The 26,066-nt window shown below is 37.1% G+C and overlaps 1 protein-coding gene across 1 annotated transcript in view; it reads left to right on the forward strand.

The window, feature by feature from the left end:
• Window positions 1-1,018: 1,018 nt before the first annotated feature.
• The window catches only part of c4h21orf91 (chromosome 4 C21orf91 homolog), a 57,712-nt gene continuing 32,664 nt past the window's right edge, over window positions 1,019-26,066 (forward strand). Inside the window, exons 1-2 of the mRNA XM_051927088.1 lie at window positions 1,019-1,153; window positions 19,293-19,425. Coding sequence (XP_051783048.1) covers window positions 19,299-19,425 — 127 coding nt within the window. The 5' untranslated portion in view covers window positions 1,019-1,153; window positions 19,293-19,298. The remainder of the gene's footprint in view (window positions 1,154-19,292; window positions 19,426-26,066) is intronic.

A 26,066-nucleotide genomic window follows, 5' to 3' on the forward strand; every position in this document is an offset into this window, starting at 1 on the left:
TCTTTACATTATCATTTTTTAAATGTTCTGTGAACTACCTGTAAAAACTGAAGGCACATTTGAGTACTGTTGTATATTTGGAATCCTTGTCAATGGAAACACCCTCAACAAAAGTGTTGTGACATTGTGGTCACTGAATGTTTTTTTAAACATTTGCTTTGTTGTTTAGGATTTCTGTTATTTTAGGTAATGCTGGCTTAGGTTCTGCTATAAATCCGTAATGTGAAAGTTAGTTTAAATGAGAAAACTATTAAATTACTTATTTCCTGAATATGGTTATTAAGCGTATGTCGAGGTATACTAATTTTAAAATGTGATCACGGTATCCCTAATGCTGCCAGACTATATCTTGCCGTTCGTTACTTAATGTACACCCAAAAAGTCAAAGTCGCATTTTATTCTGCTTAAGTATTCAGGAGACCACTGTTCAGACAACTATAGGCGATATCACTGGTTTATCAGGCTCAAGCAACAAAACTGACAGCGAAAACATTCATTTTTTGGTATCTTACATTCACGTCAATATGAGTACGCGTGTGGCGTGCCACAAATCAACCCGCTCCTGTTTCGGAGAATGATCACCGCGTGGACTTTCCACAGGGAAGCGACATTCTCGCCGACGTCAGGAGGATGTCTCCTGTTGATCAAATTACTTGTTGGTGGATTTAGGCACCTTAAACGGTAATCTCCTGTGTAGAACACCAGGTAATTTACACCGTCCAGTCTCACTTCCTGGCAAATACAATATACGACTTCTGTCCATAGTGACGTATAGTTAGTAACATTTTCTCGTAAAAGGGGGAAAAATGAAACGTACTAAAATAGCGTATACTGTGTTGACGATTTTTAAAATTGTATATACTGCATATATATATATATATATATATAAATTGCATGTATATATATTTATATATATAGATAAATATTTACAAATTATTGTGCATTCAAGGCAATCTATGTACTGGTTTACAGTTAACAGTGACCCCCCCAGAAATGGTTTCGCCCTTGTTGAGGGGCTTTTCCACGCTTCAAGCAAGCAGAGGCAAACGGAATCAACAATAGTTGTACATGGCTTCGCTGTCGAGAACGTTCTGCTCTATTTCTTTTTAAAGCACATTGCTGGCATTGGATTTGTACATCTAAGGCGAAAAAGGTAAGATAGCATGATGCGTGCCGTTGAAAAATGTCGGTTGTCGCACAGCCGTGATCTATCCACGTGAAGTGTTTCTACCGATCGTGCCTGTTTATAATGCGGCAACAGGAGTGATGGGGGCTAGCGAGTTGTTTAGTCGTCTTTACACGCGGTTACTGTATTGTGCGATGTGAAGACAATGGAAAGCTACGGGCTGAGTATTCGTAGTATATTCTTTGGGCGAATCACCCCCTCACTAGATCGTGACGGTTTCTACTTTGTTTTGAGTTGCCTTGAAATTGTTTTTTGTGTGCTTGTCATAAGACGCATTACGCTGTCCTCTTGACTAAAGAAAGACTCACGGGTTGCTCTGTTCCTACGAAGTTTTGCGTCCCGATGCGTTCGTGGAGGTTCACATTCGCTTCTTCTGTGCGTCTTAATATCCTCCTGTTTACCATTCTTTATCATTTTTTTAACAGATACACGCATATTGTTATTATTATTATTATTAGAAATATGTCATTTTCAAAGACAACTGTATAACAAGTAACGTATCCATGATGGTATAATAAATGTCTTTTGATAGAGAGCGGTTTGTTTTGTAGTTAACATATGATAATTTATACAAAGCAAAACTTCCGGATATTGTTAACCTCATTGTTAAACACTCATCTTAATATTCAGAAGGGCACAATATTTTTGGGGGAAGGGGTAGGCGTAGTGATCTTTATGGTCAGCACTTTGGTGCCTTTGTTTCTTACTTTTCTTCAACAAAAGGATTTCACTCAATCTTACAATGCTTTTTCACATCTGTAAAGAAAACCAGTCTATTCGAAAACGAAGTATTTGGTTTCCAAAAATTTTAGATCTTTGTATCCCTTGATTGCTGAACTTGATCTCGATTTCCACAATCTTTATTTGTTGATTCGGTTTCCTTATAGGTGTTTTTGGTTGTACTTTGGAACTACTATAGATTTGCAGTAAATCATAGTTCTTCCATCTGTCCATCAGAATACTGTATTCTTAATTCAGTTTTAGGGATGCAATTTAAGGTTTATTTTATCCATGGTCAAGGGGTTAGAGCCTATAGCGATTTAATTGGATGTCAGGCAGGAACCAACTCTGGAAGGGATGCCAGACCTTGGTATCATCCACACAGGGTCATTTTAGAATGGCAAGTTAGCCTAACATGCAAGTCATTAGAGAGGGAAACCCACGTATACGCAGGGAAAATATTCAGACACCACACAGGCAACATCTTAGCACAGATTTCAAACCCGGATATCTGGATTTGCAAGGCATCAGCGTTTAGCTCTGCATCGTTGTACCATACAAGTTTATCTCCATCCATCCATTATCCAGCCCACTATATCCTAATTATACAGGGTCACGGGGGTCTGCTGGAGCCAATCCTAGCCAACACAGGACGTAAGGCAGGAAACAAACCCCAGGCAGGGCACCAGCCCACCTCAGGGCACACACACACACACACACACCAAGCACACACTAGGGACAATTTAGAATCGCCAATGCACCTAACCTGCATGTCTTTGGACTGTGGGAGGAAACTGGAGCACCCGGAGGAAACCCACGCAGACACGGGGAGAACAGGCAAACTCCATGCAGGTTCACTTCCTGGGTCTACTAACTGCAAGGCAGCAGCACTATCCACTGTGCCACCGTACTGCCCACAAGTTTATCTCAATTCAGTATATTGTATTCTCATATAGTGCACTTCATGGTAGGCTGGCTTTGGCATCTGTACATATCAGATTCAAATAAATTACACATTTTAGCCTACTTCTCATTAAACCAACTTAAAGAGAAGCATAGACTATCAGATGCTAGCCGATTATATTTCAGATGAACCAGAATAATAAAGTTTCAAGCATTGTATACAAGGTGATGATAGCTTCTGATCCTTGCAATTATCAACTGGATTAAGTGGGTTTGATAATGAAGAATGAAAATGAGAAATTGGTAATGTTATCATCTTTATGCACACTTTATGCAGATTGTAGCCATGAGGTGAAATTTGAAAAATATATAAAACTAGGGGGCTCTGCCCCCTGCTCACTTCGCTTGCCCACCCCGGGTTTGGTTTACCGGATATACAATTTAAAGAGATTGTTATTTTCATGGGAATTGTTACATATGCATATTTTTCACTTTTACTTTAAAACGTTTGTAAAAACAACACTTGTCCTTTATTTCTGGCCCCGGGCTTGGTTAAATATTTCTCACAGGATGTATAACGCTGCTCGTGTTGTGAAGGGGGAGTGGGGGTGGGGGGGGGCTTGCTGAACGCATGCTAAGGAGATGCTGTCGGATCTGCTGCTGCTGCTGGCAAGCTGAGTGTTCTGTTTGTCGCTTGTCGTTGTTTTAAGAGCTGGGAGCACATGATGTCTGTCTGTCAAAAGCATTCCAACAACTGCTTGTTTAGATGTCCGTGAACTTGTTTTAAATGTTGTCTCACTGCCTTGTCTTCGTGTGACGTTACAAGTGTCTTCCAAGAGGATCACGTCTCGTCTCCCTAGTCTCCCTCCCAGGATTTTTTTTTTTGTAATAGAGACAAAAGTTAAATTGAAACTGGGAAAACATTTGTCAAGCTGTCATGGAGCTTGTGTATGTATGTGTGTGTGTGTGTGTAGAGCTTGCATATACACAATAAAAGTTCTTAAAAGGTTGTAGAGAATTTAAAGCCATTTATAAACTGTATAGACTAACACGTGCATGTTTAAGTATAGATGTTTAGTTTTTCGGTAAATGTAATAAATTTGTATTATTATTTCTGTGGCATTGTATTATGCTGGCTTGACTCTGGCAAAAAAGTAGCAGATAATATGTATGTATGTATGTACAATATATGAACTGTACATGGCGTAGATTAGGATTTACACATTGATACATTTATTTCAAGTTTGCAGATAAGAAGAAAAAGAATGAAACCTCATGCAGCTTAATTTCTTTGTAGGTTACTGCATTTAACTTAAATTTGCCTACAGGAAGTTTTCAGCAAAGATTTGTGTGAGCACTGATGTATAAAATGGCTTAAATTGTGTTATCTGCTAATCACTGTTACTCCTGCAGGATTATTGTCTTTCATTGGTCTCAGTGAAGTACTTTGTTTGCAAATTACACATCTATGCACCATTCTGAATTTTCTCTGATTAACTGACTTCTTTACAAAGTGTAAAAGAGGTTTTTGTGGTTCGAATAATTGTGAAGTGGAAGCAATAAAAACTAAGTTGTTTTTATATTGGGAGGAATTCGTAACACTTCATTTTAAGCTGCTAAAGGAAACTTCTGCTTAATGATGTGAGAATTTTAGGAGATAATTGTAATTAATTTGTTTATAGGGGCTTTAAAGAGTGAACTAAAAAATTTGCATCTTTCACCACAGCCTTTCTGTTTTTTTTGTACATATTTAATGTTTCTAATTCCCTGTTTAAATACAGAATGCCAAATTTCACACATTTCTGTTTGGATGAAGGTTTCAGCATAACAAACAAGCTGACCTAATCACGAGTGCATAATGCAGTGGTTCATAAATTTATGAAACGGAAGCAGTAGCGAGTTTAGCGTCGGCCACCTTGAGGTTTTGCAGTCTGCTGTCGAAATGCTTTATATCTTTGAATATTTTAGTGATTGCTGTATTTTTATTAAGCTTTGAAATGAAATAACATATACAATGTAATACAAAATGGCTTACCAGAGATTTTGGCGTGCTGGATCTTGATGTGATGGTGAGATGTACAAGGAAAGAAATTACCCATTGTGGTGTGCCACAGGCACCTGCATACACCTAACTGGAGGATAAGAGAGATTTAAGGTGTCATTATTCATTACTGTATTATATATTTGACCAAAATTGACCTATAAGATTGCAATACCTTATAAGTATTTAATATTGCTCTACTATATATTTGACTGATACTTTTATCCAAGGCCACTTAGCAAGTTCAGGTTGGAGTACAATTGTTTACATCCACACATTGCAAAAATTTAAAAAAAAAATCATGAGTAGCACAGGTTTTAGTTTATATATGTTTAAAAAAAGGAGTCTGTGAAAGGTAGATCAAGTGTGCAGACAAGCCTGAGTTTGGTAAACCTTGAAGACTGGGGCACTTGTCGAGTACTGTGGCTGGGCTCCTGTGGTCAAAGAACATCATACTGGTTTTAGCTAAACTGGATTCTTTTTCCCTTTACAGATTCAGCAAAAATATAACACAGGTGACTAGGAGTGTATGAGATTATCTCAATTATATCTCAGTATTTTGGGGGACTTTGATGATAATGATAAGTAGACAATATTTTTCATCCTTTATAAACGTTTTTGTAAAAGTCCTATTGATCTAACTTGGGCTTGTTAATAGTATATTGATTGTAGCTTACTAATGAGATTAATGGAAACAACAGTTTAGGAAAATGGGTCTTATTTATTTTTAATTGAAACTGAAGCAAAATAACACAAAAACATTAAAATCACCAGTCAACTTATTACTGAGATCAAACGGTGCAAGTATGAGAAACTATTTCAAAGTGGCCTACAGGATTTACACAAAAGACTAACAAAATTATTATAATGAGAGCATTTTAAACAGACACTTACTTACCCTTAATATAAACAAGATATGAATCCAAAGGGAATAAAATACTAATCATAATTTAACTACAGGACATGAACATTACAGTCTGGATAAACTGCTTTGCTATAAGCTGGAATTGGGCAGCATACAAGCAAGAACAAAAATCTAACATACTGTACTATATTGTAAAAATCCAAAGTTTTGTCAAATACTAATATATAGTATTTGTAAACAAGTTCTGTCATATATTGCGCAAAGATACAAAAAAACCCAAACCTATAACATTTTTAAACAAAGAAATAACTAGCTCTGTCCAATATTTCAAAAAGATATCAGAAACAATTAAATAATTGTAAAAATTCTATGGAGGAATCTTCATGTTGTGTGACAGAAACACCAGTCAGTCCACAGCATCTGGCTTCAGAGCTCCACGATTACATGTTACAAAATGTCCTCTGTTGCTGAAAGCCCTCTTAGAAGGGCTGTTTGTGGCAGAATGCACAGATACTTGTGTTTTTCCATCCATCACTCAAGTGGATTTACATTACTCTTTACCTTCAGTATCATCAAGTAGTTCTTAACACTAGAATCCCTGAAGCCTACAAAAAAAGTCATAATCCCAGGCCACCTTAAATTCCTTTGCACCTCTCCATTAGCATCTTTTGTTTTGCAAATGTGTCGATCAGCACAAGCAGCAAGCAGCCTGCTATCCCATCCCCCCACTACCGCAGCTCAAGTCGGACAAAAAGTTGTCCCAGCTCAAGTCTGTTTATCTGGGTGTGAGGTGCCGGGAGTTGTATAGGGTAAATAATATATCGTTATTTGGAACACATACATTTCATGTGTATTCCGTGTCTACAATGATCTGGGTAAATGTAGGATAACAGGAAATGTGAGGCAAGAAATGTTGAACACATATCTAAAACAAACTTTTTTTCATGTTATAGTACTAATGACAAAATTTTGACATGAAGTATATAATGTGTGAAGACTGAAGTCCAAATATCAAATAAACACTTTAACAAAAGGTACAAGTATAACAAAACAAGTGCACTTTTATTCAAGAGTATAACCGAAGGAAAAGAAAATGGGTTAGGTGTAATAAAAAAGGTTTTCTCTGTAACAGGAGAAGGGATGAAATAAAGGAGTAAGGGGGGGGGGGGGGGGTAAGGGGTTGTTGGTCGCTTCAGTGCAAAACCAGCTACAAAGATTGGAATGTTTGGGATGATAGCGAAAGAATGTGCAAAAACTTGCTTCTCATAAAGAGTTTCAGAATGTTATGGGAATACAGTCAAGGCCATGTACTTGTTTTTCACTTCGAGGGGCTTCATTGCAAGCAACGCTTGTTATTGTGTGTCTTCTGATACTAGGCACCATCTCAGTGAGGGCCAAGTAGAAGAAAAACAATACTGCGTCCCGTGGAAGGGTGTGTGCTGAAACTGATCACTTCTGTATACACTGCTTACACGTAAGCCATTTTGGGTAAAAACACTCAATTAGTATATAAGGGAAGGTTCCGCCCTCAGTTTCTTCGGAAGCTCAACCATGGGGAACGTGCACACCGCCCGGTATTGGACCAGGCTCACGAGTTGATCCTCTGACGAGACTGACACGCGGGCTCCCTCAGTCTACTGGTCTAGGATGATGGCTCTGGGTCTTTTGATATTACTGTAAGTATAGTATAATTCACATATCTGTATTACTGTAAGTCAATAGTATAATTCACATATCTGTATTACTGTAAGTCAATAGTATAAATCATATATCTTTAAGTCAATAGTACAATTCCTATATCTACATGTATATTGCTATTATATTATATTGTATGTAACTGATATTATATTTGAACAAGTAAACAATTGAAGTATTGGACCTTTCCTCTCTGATTCTTGCCTGCTTATTTTCTGTTTAAACCTTTGAACCATTTTCCAAAACTAAAACATTTTGGCGTAGTCGGTTGCAGGATTTTGGGGAATCTGGTGAAATATTGAACTATTAAGTGAGGCAAAGGAAATCAGAGATGTTTAAGAAAAAGGATAAAAACCCTGGCGCAGCTCCTTTACCTCTCCCTGGCTGGGAAGAAACAGTATGGGAAGACTGCGCCAGAGAATTGAGATGTGGGGGGGGATTAGCACAATATTGGCAGAGCTTGGATCCCCCAACACCAGTGAATGTGCTAGCCGCGCTTAAGAAATGTCAGGTGTCTGCAAAGGAACCCATAATGGGCTTGCAGACGCGAGGGTGGGTTTCGCTAACTGCGGTTAAAAATCTGGATAGTCTGATAGACAAAAAAGAAAGGGAGATTAAGAAAATGCAAATGGACTTGGCGGATGCGTTAGGGTGGGCCTCAATGGCCGAATCCCAGGTAGCTGTATTATTGCCGCGGGTACAAAGAGCCGAGGGGATGTCGGAAAAGGCAGCCTTTTGCATAGCCAAGGTGAATGCGAAAAAGAAGCGCAGACCGGATGTTGCGAAGATCAAAGCGTTTGTAGCCGCAGTTAACGTCCATGAGTGGGATCCTGAAAAATGGGACGGTAACATTTGGGATGATGATTATGAGGATGATGACGGACCCGATGCAGGGTCGGTAATTGACCCTCTGCCTCTACAGGCTAAACCCGTGATGCGTCGCAGACTTTATGCTGATGCACAGGGTAATGTTAAGATAAGGAGAAAAACCGGCGCAAGAGTAAACACAAGAAAGGAGGAAAGAAAGCCAAGGGCAAAGAAAAAGGGAAAAATAAAGGAAGGACTTTATATTCCGTTGAAGAATTAGAACATGCAGCACGAAATTGTTAAGGGTAAAGCTAAAGTGTAAGTTAAAATTTTTTTATTTTTTTTTAGAATTAACACAATGTAAATAGGTAGTATCGTAATCATAAATTCTGTTTCAGGAGGAGGAGAGGAGTGGGTGCAACATGCTGTGTTCTTGTTTTACAAAATTGGGGGTGTTCTGAATGAAGTAGGAGCCACCACATTAGGAGGCGAGGCAACGGAGACGACTCAGGTCCGATGATGGTGGAACACTTCCACTAAATCTAGACGGCAGGAGAACACGACGTGTCCGGAGAATCAGTCTTGCAATGTCCTCACCATTACGACTGGTGACGGGTGCACCATCTACTCCTCGAACTTGAAGGTGTCGGGGGTAAAACCACAGAAGTATCTGATTGAGTGCTCTGAAAACTTAAATATTACCTGGACGTCGAAAGTAACTTGGTGTATGGGGCCCTGGAACGGCTCCAAGGTACAGTGCGAGGTCAATGCAACATCAGGCGAATACACCTCTAATAAGACTGGGCCCATTGGCTGGATTAATGCAACCGATATTATTAACAGGACTATACCAATGCTTGCTATAGCCGTGTGGGCCAGAACCCCCATAACGAGACAGTCACATGTAGAACCAATAATTGACACATGTAAACTTGTTTCTATGACAGCAAAAAGGACTAAGGTTACATGGCAAGTGACGTTTCCACTGTTGCCACAGTGTAAGCGTGCTAAACGGGCATGGTATGACACTTTCTTAGGAGGGGTTGGCACCACCCTAGGAACTTTAAACACCGTAGATAATGAAATAACTGCAAACAAGCTTGAGAATGTGGGACGACATACTCACAAAGTGGCAGACCAAATGGCTAGGTGGTTACCTCAGTCCATGGTCTCTCATCAGCAAACAGTAAACTGGGAACAACCCGCTTCAGATTGGATAATCACGGCTAGCAATGACACTCGATGGCTAAATGTCTCAAGTTTCATGAACTGGACTGTATGCACTTTTAACATATTACAAGCACAGATACAGAAAAATAACATGCAAATGGCTTTAAGGACTAATAATATGCAAATATGGCAAGATATTATTATTATTGCTTTAATGACTATATTTAATTGCTATGTGTTTTGTGTTTTAAAACGAATTAATAACAGAGCACGACAGACAAGGTTGCTGATTTTGCGCTGAGCGAGGGACCGATTGTAATAAAAAAGGTTTTCTCTGTAACAGGAGAAGGGATGAAATAAAGGAGTAAGAGGGGGGGGGGGTTGGTCGCTTCAGTGCAAAACCAGCTACAAAGATTGGAATGTTTGGGATGATAGCGAAAGAATGTGCAAAAACTTGCTTCTCATAAAGAGTTTCAGAATGTTATGGGAATACAGTCAAGGCCATGTACTTGTTTTTCACTTCGAGGGGCTTCATTGCAAGCAACGCTTGTTATTGTGTGTCTTCTGATACTAGGCACCATCTCAGTGAGGGCCAAGTAGAAGAAAAACAATACTGCGTCCCGTGGAAGGGTGTGTGCTGAAACTGATTACTTCTGTATACACTGCTTACACGTAAGCCATTTTGGGTAAGGACACTCAATTAGTATATAAGGGAAGGTTCCGCCCTCAGTTTCTTCGGAAGCTCAACCGTGGGGAACGTGCACACCGCCCGGTATTGGACCAGGCTCACGAGTTGATCCTCTGACGAGACTGACACGCGGGCTCCCTCAGTCTACTGGTCTAGGATGATGGCTCTGGGTCTTTTGATATTACTGTAAGTATAGTATAATTCACATATCTGTATTACTGTAAGTCAATAGTATAATTCACATATCTGTATTACTGTAAGTCAATAGTATAAATCATATATCTTTAAGTCAATAGTACAATTCCTATATCTGCATGTATATTGCTATTATATTGTATGTAACTGATATTACAGTGGTGTGAAAAACTATTTGCCCCCTTCCTGATTTCTTATTCTTTTGCATGTTTGTCACACAAAATGTTTCTGATCATCAAACACATTTAACCATTAGTCAAATATAACACAAGTAAACACAAAATGCAGTTTGTAAATGGTGGTTTTTATTATTTAGGGAGAAAAAAAAATCCAAACCTACTTACTACTGTGTGAAAAAGTAATTGCCCCCTGAACCTAATAACTGGTTGGGCCACCCTTAGCAGCAATAACTGCAATCAAGCGTTTGCGATAACTTGCAATGAGTCTTTGACAGCGCTCTGGAGGAATTTTGGCCCACTCATCTTTGCAAAATTGTTGTAATTCAGCTTTATTTGAGGGTTTTCTAGCATGAACCGCCTTTTTAAGGTCATGCCATAGCATCTCAATTGGATTCAGGTCAGGACTTTGACTAGGCCACTCCAAAGTCTTCATTTTGTTTTTCTTCAGCCATTCAGAGGTGGATTTGCTGGTGTGTTTTGGGTCATTGTCCTGTTGCAGCACCCAAGATCGCTTCAGCTTGAGTTGACGAACAGATGGCCGGACATTCTCCTTCAGGATTTTTTGGTAGACAGTAGAATTCATGGTTCCATCTATCACAGCAAGCCTTCCAGGTCCTGAAGCAGCAAAACAACCCCAGACCATCACACTACCACCACCATATTTTACTGTTGGTATGATGTTCTTTTTCTGAAATGCTGTGTTCCTTTTACGCCAGATGTAACGGGACATTTGCCTTCCAAAAAGTTCAACTTTTGACTCATCAGTCCACAAGGTATTTTCCCAAAAGTCTTGGCAATCATTGAGATGTTTCTTAGCAAAATTGAGACGAGCCGTAATGTTCTTTTTGCTTAACAGTGGTTTGCGTCTTGGAAATCTGCCATGCAGGCCGTTTTTGCCCAGTCTCTTTCTTATGGTGGAGTCGTGAACACTGACCTTAATTGAGGCAAGTGAGGCCTGCAGTTCTTTAGACGTTGTCCTGGGGTCTTTTGTGACCTCTCAGATGAGTCGTCTCTGCGCTCTTGGGGTAATTTTGGTCGGCCGGCCACTCCTGAGAAGGTTCACCACTGTTCCATGTTTTTCCATTTGTGGATAATGGCTCTCACTGTGGTTTGCTGGAGTCCCAAAGCTTTAGAAATGACTTTATAACCTTTACCAGACTGATAGATCTCAATTACTTCTGTTCTCATTTGTTCCTGAATTTCTTTGGATCTTGGCATGATGTCTAGCTTTTGAGGTGCTTTTGGTCTACTTCTCTGTGTCAGGCAGCTCCTATTTAAGTGATTTCTTGATTGAAACAGGTGTGGCAGTAATCAGGCCTGGGGGTGGCTACGGAAATTGAACTCAGGTGTGATACACCACAGTTAGGTTATTTTTTAACAAGGGGGCAATTACTTTTTCACACAGGGCCATGTAGGTTTGGATTTTTTTTCTCCCTAAATAATAAAAACCACCATTTAAAAACTGCATTTTGTGTTTACTTGTGTTATATTTGACTAATGGTTAAATGTGTTTGATGATCAGAAACATTTTGTGTGACAAACATGCAAAAGAATAAGAAATCAGGAAGGGGGCAAATAGTTTTTCACACCACTGTATATTTGAACAAGTAAACAATTGAAGTATTGGACCTTTCCTCTCTGATTCTTGCCTGCTTATTTTCTGTTAAAACCTTTGAACCATTTTCCCAAACTAAAACAGTTAGGGTACAATGTTGACACGACAGCTTGGCTGGTGCTGAGGCAAAAACTGCTAACTCATAATCAAGAGGTTTGCGGGTTTGATTCTGGGTCCTTCCTAGATTTATGGTTTTGAGTAGTGAGCTGCTCTTTTTGTTACTATTATGGAATAAAAACATACATTTGATTCTGTAACAGCCTGTGTAAATTTATGGTACTTGTAAAGGTTAGCATTTTTTTTTATTATTCAGTTTTATTCTCTGTCATGTTCATGCTCCCCCCGATCTGACACTGCTGTTTTCAGATAAATACCTGTTTAGTTTTAGGGTCCATTCACACTTGAGAGTTGTAAATTTCCATCTTTTGTTTATTGATTTCAAGCTCTTTAATGGCGTTTAGCAAGCATTTTTCAGGCTTGTTTTCAATTTTTTCTCGGGCACTTTTTAGGTGTTTTTCAAGCATTTTTCAAAAAAGTTTTTTGCAAGGAAAAATATAATTGGCATCATTTCCATTCTGTAGGTTGTACAGTGTTGTGAAATGATTGTTGTGTTTCAAGAATGTCTTTAATGCCTTTTAGCATTTTTAATCTTGGTAATCACAGTACTGAAGAGCAGGTATCATTAGCATTGTGAGCGCACATATTGCGTTCACTTAGTTCTGCAGAAAAAGGAGTTGAGGAGACAATTCTGAAATCTAAGGCAGCATCCTGAAAAATTCAAGGAAAACAGAGGGATGTCGATAAGCAGGTAAGTAGTGATTTTAGAAAATAAAATAAAATTGGTTTGTTATTTCAAAAAGAAATTGATGAATGCCACTGCTGGTGCAACATCATCAACCAGTTGTCTAATAATATTCATACACTGTACATTTAATCCTGCATCTGCTGAGGGTTAAATTTAATCTGACCAGTTTAGGGACACGGAGTTGGTGATTATCATAGCAGCAGTGAGTGTAAGGCAAGAAGTAAATGTGATAAGACAGTGCACCAGTCCTTTTCAGGAACTTAGTTGCACATCCAATCTGAAAAGAGTGTTCTGCATGCAACCCAGCAAAAGAAACATCTTATTAAAGTATTAGTTTTGTTGTAATTCGGTTATTTGGTAAAGATATTTTAAAACCTACAGTTCTGGTGGTGCAGGGTCCAATGTTCACCCAGAGGCATAGATTGGGGATAGAAAAAGGGATGGATTTTAATTTACTTCATGAAGGACTAAATTTATTTTCTTAATTGAAAAGCATTACTGATACATTTCCAGTGTTTGGTCTTAAAAAAATGGGTAATAATATTAAACACTTAATATTATTGCCCATTTTTTTAAGACCAAACACTGGAAATGTATCAGTAATGCTTTTCAATTAAGAAAATATACATCAATACCTGTCCCTAGACTACCAAAGTACATGCATGGTTGAGGACACTGGCATTTTTTTTTGTTTCAATAAGCAGCGTTGTATGACAGTTACTGATGATTTCAATGTAACAAGCATTTTGCAGAATTCACTCAAAAACTGGAGTTTTCTAAACCACTCACTGCTGAAATGCTTAGCCTGTGAATAGTGCCTTTAAAAGCAATGGCAAATAACTTTTGAAGCTATTTAGATAGAGGAGGATTCTGACCCATATTTGTGAATAGCTCCTAAATGTTGATGGGCTTGTTACTTGCTGGTAATTCCTCTTTTCTACACTTAATAGAAATAAGATCATTCCTGAAGAATTCCACAGAGTAGGCTTCTCAGGAGGAGCTATGTAAAACTGGCCTTATAAAGAGTTAGTGAGGCCATGTAAAACTGGTAGGACAATGAAAGATCATTGGTAGAAGGCAGCATATACTCAGTTTCTTCCAAGAATGGAAATAACAGGGACTTTCTTGTAGAAGTATCCTTTTCAATGTAGAAGTGTCCTTTTCAAGATAACTGAAGATTGAATGATTCTGGAACACTTGGAATCTGGTAAAGGTAGCTCTATCCTGATGTTCCTTTAATAAAAGACTAGGGGGCTTCGCTTGCCAACCCCTGGTCTTGGGTAACCCGCAATAGATTTGAAAGAGATTATTGTCTGTCTTGGTAATTGTTACATATGTATCATGTTCACCGTCACGACATCTGTAGGTCTATGTGATGTATGTAAATGACAAGAGCAGTTTAATTGTTATGTTATGTAAGTATAGAATGTCTTTGAGTTTGCGCAGATCTATGTATGAGATATATTGGAGTGTAAAGGTGTAGATGACGCACAAAGGATATCTTCATACACCACATTTGTAGTAAAGATGGCGTGTTGTCCTTGAATGAGTTTTCCTTGGTATGGAGTTATTATAATCTTGACGTTAACGTAACATGCATGCCGAACTCTTGAGAAGGCTACATAAAGTTGTCCATGTCTAAATACAGGCTCAGAGAGGTAAAGGCCGACTCTGTCCATGGTCTGTCCTTGGGATTTGTTGATTAGGTATATGTTGTTTACTGTTAGTAATATGGATAATTGCACTTACTGTTAAAATTACCTATTTCCGTTAGTTGAACTCTTTTGGGGCCAGACGCGGAAGCCTCTTCTGTTTGTGTTTTCACTGAGTACTTATAGTGTTGTATTACTGTAATGTGATTTACATATGCTGTGGAGTCCGGATTTTCGGGGCTTCTGTACTATCTTGGGTTTTTGCTTGCGGTGCTTTAGAAGTGTGTTGTAGGCGCCTGCACCTTCCGCACTATGTCGGGTTTGACTATGCTGTGTAGTGTGGACGTGTAGGGTTTTGTACTCTCTTGAGAAGGCTACATAAAGTTGGTTAAGACTGTGTTGTGGTAATCCGGCCGGGTTAATGGTGTTTCTCGTTTTGGAGCCGGTCAATATTGTATTACTGTAATGTGATTCACATATGTTGTGGAGTCCGGATCCATGGGGTTTCTGTACTATCTCATGTTTATGCTTGTGGTGTGTTAGAAGTGCGTGGACCATGCTGTGTAGTGTGGACGTTTAGTTCAGAAGCGCGTTGTAGGCGCCTGCGACTTTCGTACTTTCCTGCGCCTTCCGTACTATCTTTGTGGACCTGTGGGGCCTCCGTAGCCTCTTCCGTTTGACTCTGGGGTGCAGCGCAGAATTCTCTTTCTTGTGTGGCTGTGTCTTTAGTCATTAGCTATGGGCGCGTTGTTGCTTCATTTCTTATTTACGTTAGTTGAGCTCTTTTGTTTTTGAGCCGTGACTCCTTCGTTCGTGGTGGATCAGACATCGCTTGCGGTTTATAAGACGCACACTGTAGGCGCCTGCGCACAATGTCTCCTGCGTCCATCGTCGTGTACCTGGGTCCGTGCCTTCCGGTTTACCATTCTCGGTTAGTAATATGGATTATTTGCCTTAACCCTAGAATTTATTCAGCTACTAGACCAGAAGTGGTCTCATAACAAAGTTATTGCATTCTTGTGTAAGCATACCTTTTGAATCTACAATAAAAAGGTGAGATAGGGCAAGGTCTCACCAGCATTAAAAAAAGATTAAAGCAGAATGTGACAGAGAGGTAGTTTTCTCATATGAGGTACTTTTGAGGTATGTGAGTGTGAGAGTGATACTTGAAGGGATAGTTTTGTTGTCATCTCCTCTGTTTTACTTGCTCCTTATATGTACTCTATTTAGTCAGCCCTTCTTTGTGTTTAAGCATTTTGTATATCTTGGTCTCGGTGGAGCTACTCTTATTACAATGGGTCAACATGTCAGTTCCCTGAAAATATGATTGGTTCATTAAAAAAATGCATATACAGTATATGGCTGATCTAGGATAAGCTAGTTGGCAGTCAAAATTACCATGACAATGAGTAACCCAAGTACATGCAGAACATATCTCTGCTAAATTGTTAATATCAGCACTAAAAAAAAATTAAGTGCTTCATATTTCAGAGATTACATGTCACTAGAATTCACCATAAGGATCAATACTAAGTGATCCCAAAATCGTGAACATACTGTATTTTAATAGTGTGGATTATTACTATTTTAAGTTAGATTTCCGTAAATAAAATCTCTTAATTAAAAATGTGTCTCTCTGTGTATGAAGATTGTTGCTGCTTACCATGATTGTTAATATCTGAAATCGATTTAAATCATGACTGTTGTTTACTTACTAAAATTCAACAAAAGTTTGATCAGAAAAATGTATCTTAAGAACTGCTCGATTTTTTTTTTCTCCACTTCTTTGAAGATTTTTAAGTCACTCTTGTTCATGCCTTTTCACTCATCTTTGTTGAAACTTGTTTTCTGTGAATCACACCAAACACCTGGGTTCTGAAATTTATAAAGGTAATAATTTCAGCCTACATCAAAAACCATCATGGTTGTATTCTACTTTTTCTATCTTCCTCTCAATTTACACCTTTTGAGAGGTTTCTGTCTAGGTATAGTTAATCTCATGTTAATTGGATTCTATGACATCTATGAATCTGGAGGGGTGATTGAAAGTGTAGAAGGGGGAAAATTTTGAAAATGGACTGGTTCTGGCATGCTCAGTTATTCCTGCAAAGTTTAGTAACCTTGTTATAATTTGGCGTACATTTATCAAAAGAAGTCTGATTCATAATACAGTTTCAAAAAAAAAAAAAAAAAAGTTCCAGTGTGTGGGAAAGTTTACCTTTCAGTCTGTAGCAACTGGGCTGTGCACGTTTATATGAATGCTAGTAAGAGTGATTAGGTAGTGAACAATTTAGATATGCACAGTGTCAGTTTTTTTATTAATGCTTTCTTTTTTTAACAATTTAAACAGTACAAAGCACAATACACAATTCAGGAAAGCCTTTTATAAGAGCATGCTGATTTTGTTTGCAAAAATCATGCAAGTTTAACCAATGCTGATGTAATAACTTCATTACAAGTATGAAATTGTCTATTTTATTTTTACTTAATGTTCTCAACTTAGAACTAAGAATTGTTTCCATTTTGTATTAGTAGAAAGTAAGTGATTTTTTTTGTTTCATTTTTGAGCCTAATGTTTTTGATACTACTTGTAGATGTTCTGCAGGGTTTACAGGGTGTTCGAAAGCCTCAAACAGAAAACTGTTACGACTGTTGTTTGACTGTTATTTAAATAGATTTCCATTTCCATTTCATAGTTAAAGTAAAATTGCCCTGTCTGTGTAGAATTTACCCAATTTCCGTTCAAATTTTTGTGAAATTTTCTTGGTTTCTCACAAATTCTTGTGTACATTAATGCCTTGGTAATTGGTTGCAATAGTGTCTGAGGTTACCCTGTGATTGACAAATGCACATTTTTTGGTTGATTTATCTTACGTCAAAGTTACAGTATGAGATGATGGTGTGTTTGTTACCTGTCGTTCCAACTAACAGGGTTTCCAAAAAATCTGTGGATGTAGGAATATTCTTCCTAAACACAGTTTTCATATGAACTCGGACAAAATCCCTACATGAAATTCTTTACTTCTAACCTCAATGGTTGCAGAAAGCATAGCTTAAATAGACTTGGAACAAAACTAAAGATGATGTTCTGTGTTTTTTGTACATTTATTTTAAAATAATTTTGTTGCTTTTTTTTTGCTGTGTAGTGTCTATTAATATAAATTGGGTAGAATATACAAGGATCTTAATTAAAATTATTCAGTGGAATTCTTTTAAAAGTAAGTGCATGTTCCTCATATAAGCATTTTTAATGCAGATTTTATGATACACTGCAGCAAGACAATTCTATTTCTTAATGTGAATCATATGTATTTATTTTACATTTAGTTGTTTAGTTTAGTTTACATTAACACTACAATATTTTAAAACATGCCCTGCTTTTACAAAAGTTGAAAAAAAAAAGCAAAAAAAAAAAAAAAAAAAAACTGCATTAATTTACCTCTCTTTTTAATACTTCCAATGAAAGGCAGGATATAGTACAGGTGTGTCCTTTTCTGTTCTCTTCTCTTCAGTTTCCTGGCTAGACAAGTACTCCTGTCATGTCAAACCAGTTTTCAAGTTAACCCTTAAAGTAATTTGTACACTTCACAGTCATTGTGAGTGTGAAGAATGTGTTGAGACCGTTGAAATGCCTTTTTTTTAATTCAGTGCTATGACAATCAAAATGACCAGTTGAGCATGATATGGGCTAATATTATACACAACAGAAATACTGAAGAAATGGACAGTTTTTTTTTAAGTTGTAATATTAAACTGGTAAAGTTTTCTATGATCTCAAATTGGTGTCCAATGGAGCTAAGTGAGCACAAGTTCTGTAACTGAGATTTTCCTTAACGCTATCATAGTTTCTATATTTTTAACATATCTAATTGAAACTAAATGTTTTTGGCTATGAACTGGAGTTTAGAATAGGGTTTCTTATTTTTAGCAAGTTCTAAAATATTCCATTTGGACAATAAACAAGAAACTAATCCGAAATCCTCTTAAATCAAAATTTATTCATTAAGAGCTACTGAAAACTGTACATTTTTCTGACTATCAGGATCTATAGCACAAATCTTTCTTCCATATCTATTTATTCAATCTCTTGCCACTGCTGTAGACACATCACATAGATGTGATGGCAGTTCATTTAAGGCATGGAGGTTTACAGCATTGCCAGTTAACATGTTTTAGAATGGATAAAGAATATTGTGGAGAAAACCGCATCCAGAGAATCTCCTCAAGCTTGTGGAAGAAATATGCAAAGACAGCACCAAATCTATTCTTGTGTGGATTGCAAAGTGTCCAAAAGAGCAATAAAATGCATAGTGCTTCCATTCTGCTGAACAATACGTAGTCATATTAATAAATTACCTTTTAAACTGCAGTGTTTAGCATACAGCAACTGTATATTCATAAATATGAAAAGTCAATTATATACAATTAAATTATCTAGTATGATGCTTGCTGTCCTTGTAAAGAATACATTATTTTACTTTTCCAGAAGATAAGAATGAAAGATTTTTTTAGTGTAAACATTTTATGCTCGTAGTGTATTTATTGACAATAGAATTAAACTGTTACACTGTATTTTTCTGATGGAAATCTTTTTTTTTTTTTTTACCCCACATACTGGAAGTAGTTTTTTGCTTATGTTCTGCTCAAATTGTATTTTAACAAACAAATAATAGCATTTATCAGTTGCAAGCACTGTTTACCATCTAGTGTATATGTAGCATGCTTTCAATCACATCTCTTACCATGGAATTCTTTCTTTTTCCCCCTCAAGATCATCATGAATGAAGAAGAGCAGTTTGAGAATATTGATCTTAATGATGACAATGTTTGCAGTGTGTGCAAACTGGAAACAGAGACGGGAACATTGTCATTTTGTCATATATGCTTTGACCTTAGTATAGAAGGTAAGGAAAAAACCTTTTCTGTTCCAATGATAAACTCCCAATTAATTATACTTTTATAGGTTCATTATTGTCATGTGTACATAGTACAAGGAAATGTAGTTTTTGTGCTTGGCCCCGTAGTGCCTAAAGAGATTTCAGTGCCATAAATAATAAATATACATGCAGTGGTATTGTTAACCAATTCTTTTTAATAGCTGTACAAGTCTAACACAAATTTCAATACAATTGAAATGGACAGATGCTATTTTCACAAAGTCTATGAGAATTTTTTTTAGTTTTATTTTTAATGATATTGCCTTTTATTTAACCAATTTTATCATTGCTAAATCGGTTTTTAGACCTACTGAGAAACTGTAACATTTTCTTATAATAAAAATGATTCATTATATAACATTTTTATTTTATTGCAAATCAGACATATTTTACTGCTTTATAGTATTAGTGTATCATGTTTGATTGTCAAATTCATATCTGAACATCAAATACATTTCAAGTACAGTATATTAGTCATAATATATAGAATAAAATCTGTTAGTACTAAGATTGCCACATTAACTTGGCCATCTTTGTTTGTTATTTAAAGGAACAGTATACTTGTATTGTCATCGATGAAACAAACTTCTATTCAATGTGAAGAAGTATTTTTTTTTTCTTTGCTTTTTACTAGATTTGTTCTGATCAGTGGAGCTTCATTATGGCTTGGCACATTCTCATCATCCTGTCAGTCAGCCCAGTATGTGGCTTTCTAAACTTGGCCTTTCATTTGACAGACAGCCAACCCATCATAGACTAGCATCATAGTACATTGAAAATATATTTTTGTGATGCTTAAAAAGCAATGGACCTTTATTAGTACAACCTGAGTTCAATTGTTGGTGGCCCAAGTACCAACGTCCTGGGTATTACGTTAATCTGTATCCAGCCCTGCATGTAGGCCCTCCAACCTGCAGGGAAAAACCTGGGGGTTGGTGGCAGAATTGGCACTCCAGCCACCATAAAAACTTCACACGGTTTCCATTCCATCTGAACTAGTGTGGTGCTCAGTTGTCACCCGTTGCATGGCTGCACTCGGGTCCTAATCTGTGATCCTAAGGTGGTTTGTCATGTGATGGGTGCGGCAATGCACTGTATCAGTGCGTGCTCCTAACCTTCTCAAGTACCAAAAAAAAATTCAATACATCAGGGTTCTATAGTTGTCTTATTTGCTTAATCTAACATCATCATCAACAATGCTAATAACTAGGACTTTACAAGGAGGTTTGACTTGGGCTGTTACAGTTGAAGATCACAAATCTTTTACCTATATGAATTAAATACTGCAGTTGTATCAAAATAAACAGATTTTCACTATAGCCCTTACCTTTTTTGATTTAAAAAAAAAAAAAAAAAAAAAAAAAAAATCTCAACATATGTTTCATTAGTTAAATTAAATATATCACTTTAAAGTGGACTTGGATGTTCAAGTAGGGTCCTGTATAATAAATTCTCATGTAAACAAGATTGGTAATTTATTTTGCATTAAAGGAATTTCTCATGTAAACAAGATTGGTAATTTATTTTGCATTAAAAGAATTTAATAGTTGTATGTAATGTAGATGGATGATTTTGAAACTGGCCATTTTAATCTCTTATTCCTTAAACTATAAGAGAAGTGCAGCGCTAGCTAATTGTGCTCCTTCGAGCATGAGTTTTTGTATTGCTAAGCAGTGCTCTATGAAATATGGTTTAGCATGCTACCATGTTGACCATCTCAAATTGCTTGCCTATATTCAGTTCTTTCCATCTCTTTCAGCTTCTGTCATTTCTGTCATGTTGTTGTGCCTGCATTGCTTTTTAAGTTTGTGTTTGTTCTTGCTCTGGTCATCCTTGTTATTTTTTTCTGATTCATGGATAAGTCAATTTCTGTTTGTTTCAAGTACTTCTGAGATTATCTGTTATTGGTTTGGTCCAGCTCTGGCTTACTATTAAACATCAGTTGGTACTTCATGTTTACAAATCCGGTACCATACCATGCCATTTTCAGAACTTGGTTAATCCTGAACAGGTTTGTGGGCAAAACGAGCCTAACCAGAATGTCCAGAAAAAATCTGAGGAGAATGTGTAGGCCCCCACAGAACACTTGGGCCACAGCAAAATTTAGTTAAGGACTTTATGTAAAAGAAAAAGGAAAAAGCACCAAACTTTCAAATTGCTTTAACTTTTTGCACTCCTTTTTAAATAGGTATTTAGCGATCAGTTTAGCCAGTGCACAAGCATGTAGTAGATAAAATGAATAAAGGCATAAAACTAGCAGCAGGTGGCTTGTAGCACATGGGCCTTGTGGCTGGTAGTATGCAGGAGCTGCTGAGAAAGAGAGAGAAATAAAGTTGCTGAGCTGGCAGGTGCGTATCACAAGGCTAGGTGGTCCTAGCACAGCACAACTTTCAAAGATACATTAGAGACGATATGTTTTAAAGTGAAAAAAACGATATGGATACCAAATTGTTGTGTAAAAAAAAAAAAAAAAAATAATAATAAACACCAAGAGCTGTTGTAATGAAAAATCAGCTAAAGAAAATTTAAAGGGATGGCTGTATGCAAGTACGTTCACATAACTAGTTACATTGTTAAAAGTTGTTTATCTCTTAAAATACTGTATTAAACACAATTTTAGAATGTACTAGGGGCGAGTTCAATACTGTTATTTACAAATTGATTTGGAATGCTTTCAACAGGCAACAAATTAGTAAATGTAAGTTTATTTTGCCTGGTAAAATATATGAAAAGTGACATAGTTTAGATAGCACAGCATGCAGGCAACTATCAAAACACACAAACCTAACTGTTTAAATAGACAAATCAGCATTCTGCCAATATTTTGCAGTGTTAAAGGGAATGAAGGATGGTGTCTGCTTTGTTGGAACTGCAAAGTCAGTGCATTTCATAAAGAACTTATTGTAGCTGATGTATTTTTTTGTATTTCCAATATTAATTGGTATTAATAAGTCGGTTCCATACATGGTGTGTATAAGTGGAAAATAAATGAAATTTTTATGATGCTGGCCAAAAAATGAGCCCACACAGAGTTTTTTCCTTTTTCTTTTGGTCTTGTATCTGGCAAGGAAGCTTGTAAGTTTTTGAGTACTGGTTACGAGTGAGATGCCATTATCTGGAGCGATCTTTACCAGTTGGATTGGGGGTTTTGGCCTTGGGTTGTCTTGGGTTCAATTTAATGGTGGGAATTTGGTGTTGTTACTGGGCATCTTCTGAAAGCTGAGGAAGAAAGAGAAGATAACATTAACCAAAGGACCCCCTCTCGCCCAAAAGTGGTATTGCTTATCTTGGTTGAACCCGAAAGACAATCCCCCAGCCACACATGTGTGACAGTAGTTATAATATAAGGAGTGCAGAAAGTAAAGGGAAAATGCTTTTTTTTTTGTCCTTTGACAGCCAAGTACATGGATACGTCACTGTTCAAATATTGTACTGTATACATACACATCAAATCATGGGGGCATAGGAACAATGAACAGGTCTATGTTCTTGCTGGCCACAGTAAGACAGTGTTGATGGGTAGGTGCCAGCAAGAAATAAGATGAGGACTGAAGACAGTTGATGTTTTTCTTTTTTAGTAAAGATTGCACTGCAGAAGGGTCTGTGGCTTGTGATAAGTTTATGAGCTTTTGACAATGGCGTCCTGTATTTCATCTGATTAACAGAGACAACAACACAAAACAGTTTCCAGAACTAATTGTCTTGGTGCTGCATTAGATTAAATGTTCGGTTTAGATTTCATTTGTAACATATATATACACATAACAAGAGATAATACAGTGAAATGCAATTCAGTGAGCAGCCTTATTGTGCAATAAAATTAAAATATACATTAAAAATATTACATATTAAAAGGTATAGATTTAAAGTACTGAAGTAATTGTAATTGTATAACACACATACACATTAGAGGTATAATTGTTAAATAATTTTTAAATAATAAAGAGTTAAATATAAATGATTGACTATTTCTACATTTTTGAGGAAGATGACCATTTATTTTTTATTTTATTTTATGGGAAATTTAAGCTCTGTCATTTTATTTTCTTGATCTGAGACAACGTAGGATCCTGCTAGATTTTAACCATATAAACTGGCTGTAAAAAGGGTGAGAGGAGTCCTTGATGTTGGTAATGCATATCCCCGTAATGCACTCAGTTGAGTGTATAATTCTCTGTGTGTGGCCTTTTTTGAACCATTTCCATGTCAGGCAGTGAATCATCTTGCCAGTATGCTTTCAACAGCCACATGGTAGAAAGACTTCAAGACTATTTTTTTTACACATAGCATTTCTTCAGTTGTCTGAAATGATATACAGTAGGTGCTACCTTTTCTTTCTCACCATAAACCCCGTGTGTGAACCATGTTAAGTCACTCCAGATTTGATTCCTGGATATTTGAAATACTCAATCCTTTCCTTTGAAGTACCATTAGTGAACTGAGGTATATACTTGGTTCTTTGCCTCTTGTTCTCCCTGCTGAAATTCATACAACAATTATGTCTCCAGCAAATTTTACAATGGTGTTGCAGCTGTGCCTGGCTACACAATCGTGTGTAGTGAATGCAGCCTCTTAGGGGTGCCGATGTTGGAGCTGGAGGTGTGCTTTCCCACCCTACCTACATGGGGTCTAGCAATCAAAAAGTCCAAGATCCTTTTCCACAGGATGGTGTCCAGGATCCATTTGCATTATGTCTTTTTCCTGAAACCCAGCACCCACTTAACTTTTAATAGAATACCTATTGCTCACTAGTTATTTTTCCTGGGCTTAAATATTTAGAGATGTAAGTGTTCCATTTTTGCATATTTATACAGCCTAGAATATTGCTATAAAGACACGTTTCCAGTTTGTGATGTTGTGACATAGCTTGGATTGCCATAGTTCATTTTTTAAAATTGTTGCACTAACATTAATAGTGTTAATTGCATTCATTACTTCATATAATATTGATCAGTTAAATTTTACCATAAAACTTATTATTATTTTTTTTAATTAAAAAAACACTGGTAAAACTATGTTCAGTTGCTCTGTTATAGTAACTTAGATGCTATCATGTGCTACATAACTTTCTTTTTCTTCCACTTTAAGATATTACACAGTAAATTTTCTTGTGATACCTCTGATATCTAAATATCAAGCATTACAGTAGTTAACTCTATATTTGCACTTAGCTGAGTAGTTAGCTGTTTAGCTTTTAATACTGATGAAGCATTCTGTTGCCTTGCAGCTATAGATAATGAATGGGGATTCAGTTAAGTATTATCTGATACAGAATATAAATAGACTTTATGAGTTTCACTATTGAAATGCACAGATGAAAACGTTGAAATTAGCTAGACCAGTGGTTCTCAAAGTCGGTCCTGGGAACCCCCTATTGCTGCAGGTTTTTGTTCCAATCAGATTCACAATTGGTGATACTAATCAATAACAACTGATCTCATTTAATTAGCTGGTCTTTTTTTCTCTTCTTTTATTCTGCATTCAGAAAAGCACAACACGGTTTTACTTTTTATAAGACTTTTAGAAATATTTCTATTTTTTCTAAAGCTATAAATGCTTAACTCTCTTTTGTTGTTTCCCTATTATTTTCCCCTATTCCTGTGTAGTTTGTTCCCTTCATTTAACCCTAATACTGACAATTAATAACAAGCAGAGTAGATACCCAGGATGTTTTAAAGCCGCAACAACTCCAGTGTCAGATCCACTAGTTACTAAATAATCAATTAAATGACCAGAACACCTGGAAAAGCAGAATGAAAATTAGGATGAAAATACTGTTAACAGCTTAACCATACATCTTATTTTGTACTAGAATTTTCTTGCATCTATAACTATTTAAGGCAAGGTGTGTTTTTAATGGAATTCCAAACTTTAAAATCCATTTCCTAAGGCTGAACACTTGAACATTTGTGACCGGAGCAGTATTGGATTATTCTAGCCATCCTATGTGATTAACAAGATGTTGAATATTTTAAGAACATTTTCAGGTATAGCATGCTGCCTCAGTTGAAAATAGTTAATCTACTGCACAAGTGTACATTTTGTTTCCATGTTGTACAATTGAACAGAACAGAGTAGGAGCAAGAACAAGCACAAGCTCCTACTCTGTTCAATGATTGTATGGATTGGGTGTTGGGCAAGGTCGTGGGGTCCAGCGGCTGTGGGGCATCTGTTGGTGAAAAAAGGTTTGCGGATCTTGACTTTGCTGTGATCTTCACAGAGTCAATGGAGGCGCTCGAGAGACTGAGCGAGGAGTCTGAGTGTCTGGGCTTGTAAGTGTCCTGGATAAAAACCAAGATCCAGGCCTTTATTGACCTCTTGGGCACAGCCATCAGCAGTGTGTCTGTTTGTGGAGAGAGTGTCGACCTTGTTGAGAGGTTTACTTACCTGAGCAGTGACATTCATGTCTCTGGTGACTCTTCCTATGAAGTCAGTACACAGATTGGGAGAGCATGGGAGGTCATGAGGTCACTGGAAAGGGGTGTGTGGCGCTCCTGATATCTATGAAAAAGGACGAAGGTCCAAGACTTTAGAGTCCTGGTGCTTCCTGTCTTGCTATATGGTTGCAAGGCATAGACGCTAACCAGTGACCTGACACGAAGACTGGA

This window comes from Erpetoichthys calabaricus, chromosome 4, assembly GCF_900747795.2.
Source record: "Erpetoichthys calabaricus chromosome 4, fErpCal1.3, whole genome shotgun sequence".
Classification (NCBI taxonomy): domain Eukaryota; kingdom Metazoa; phylum Chordata; class Cladistia; order Polypteriformes; family Polypteridae; genus Erpetoichthys; species Erpetoichthys calabaricus.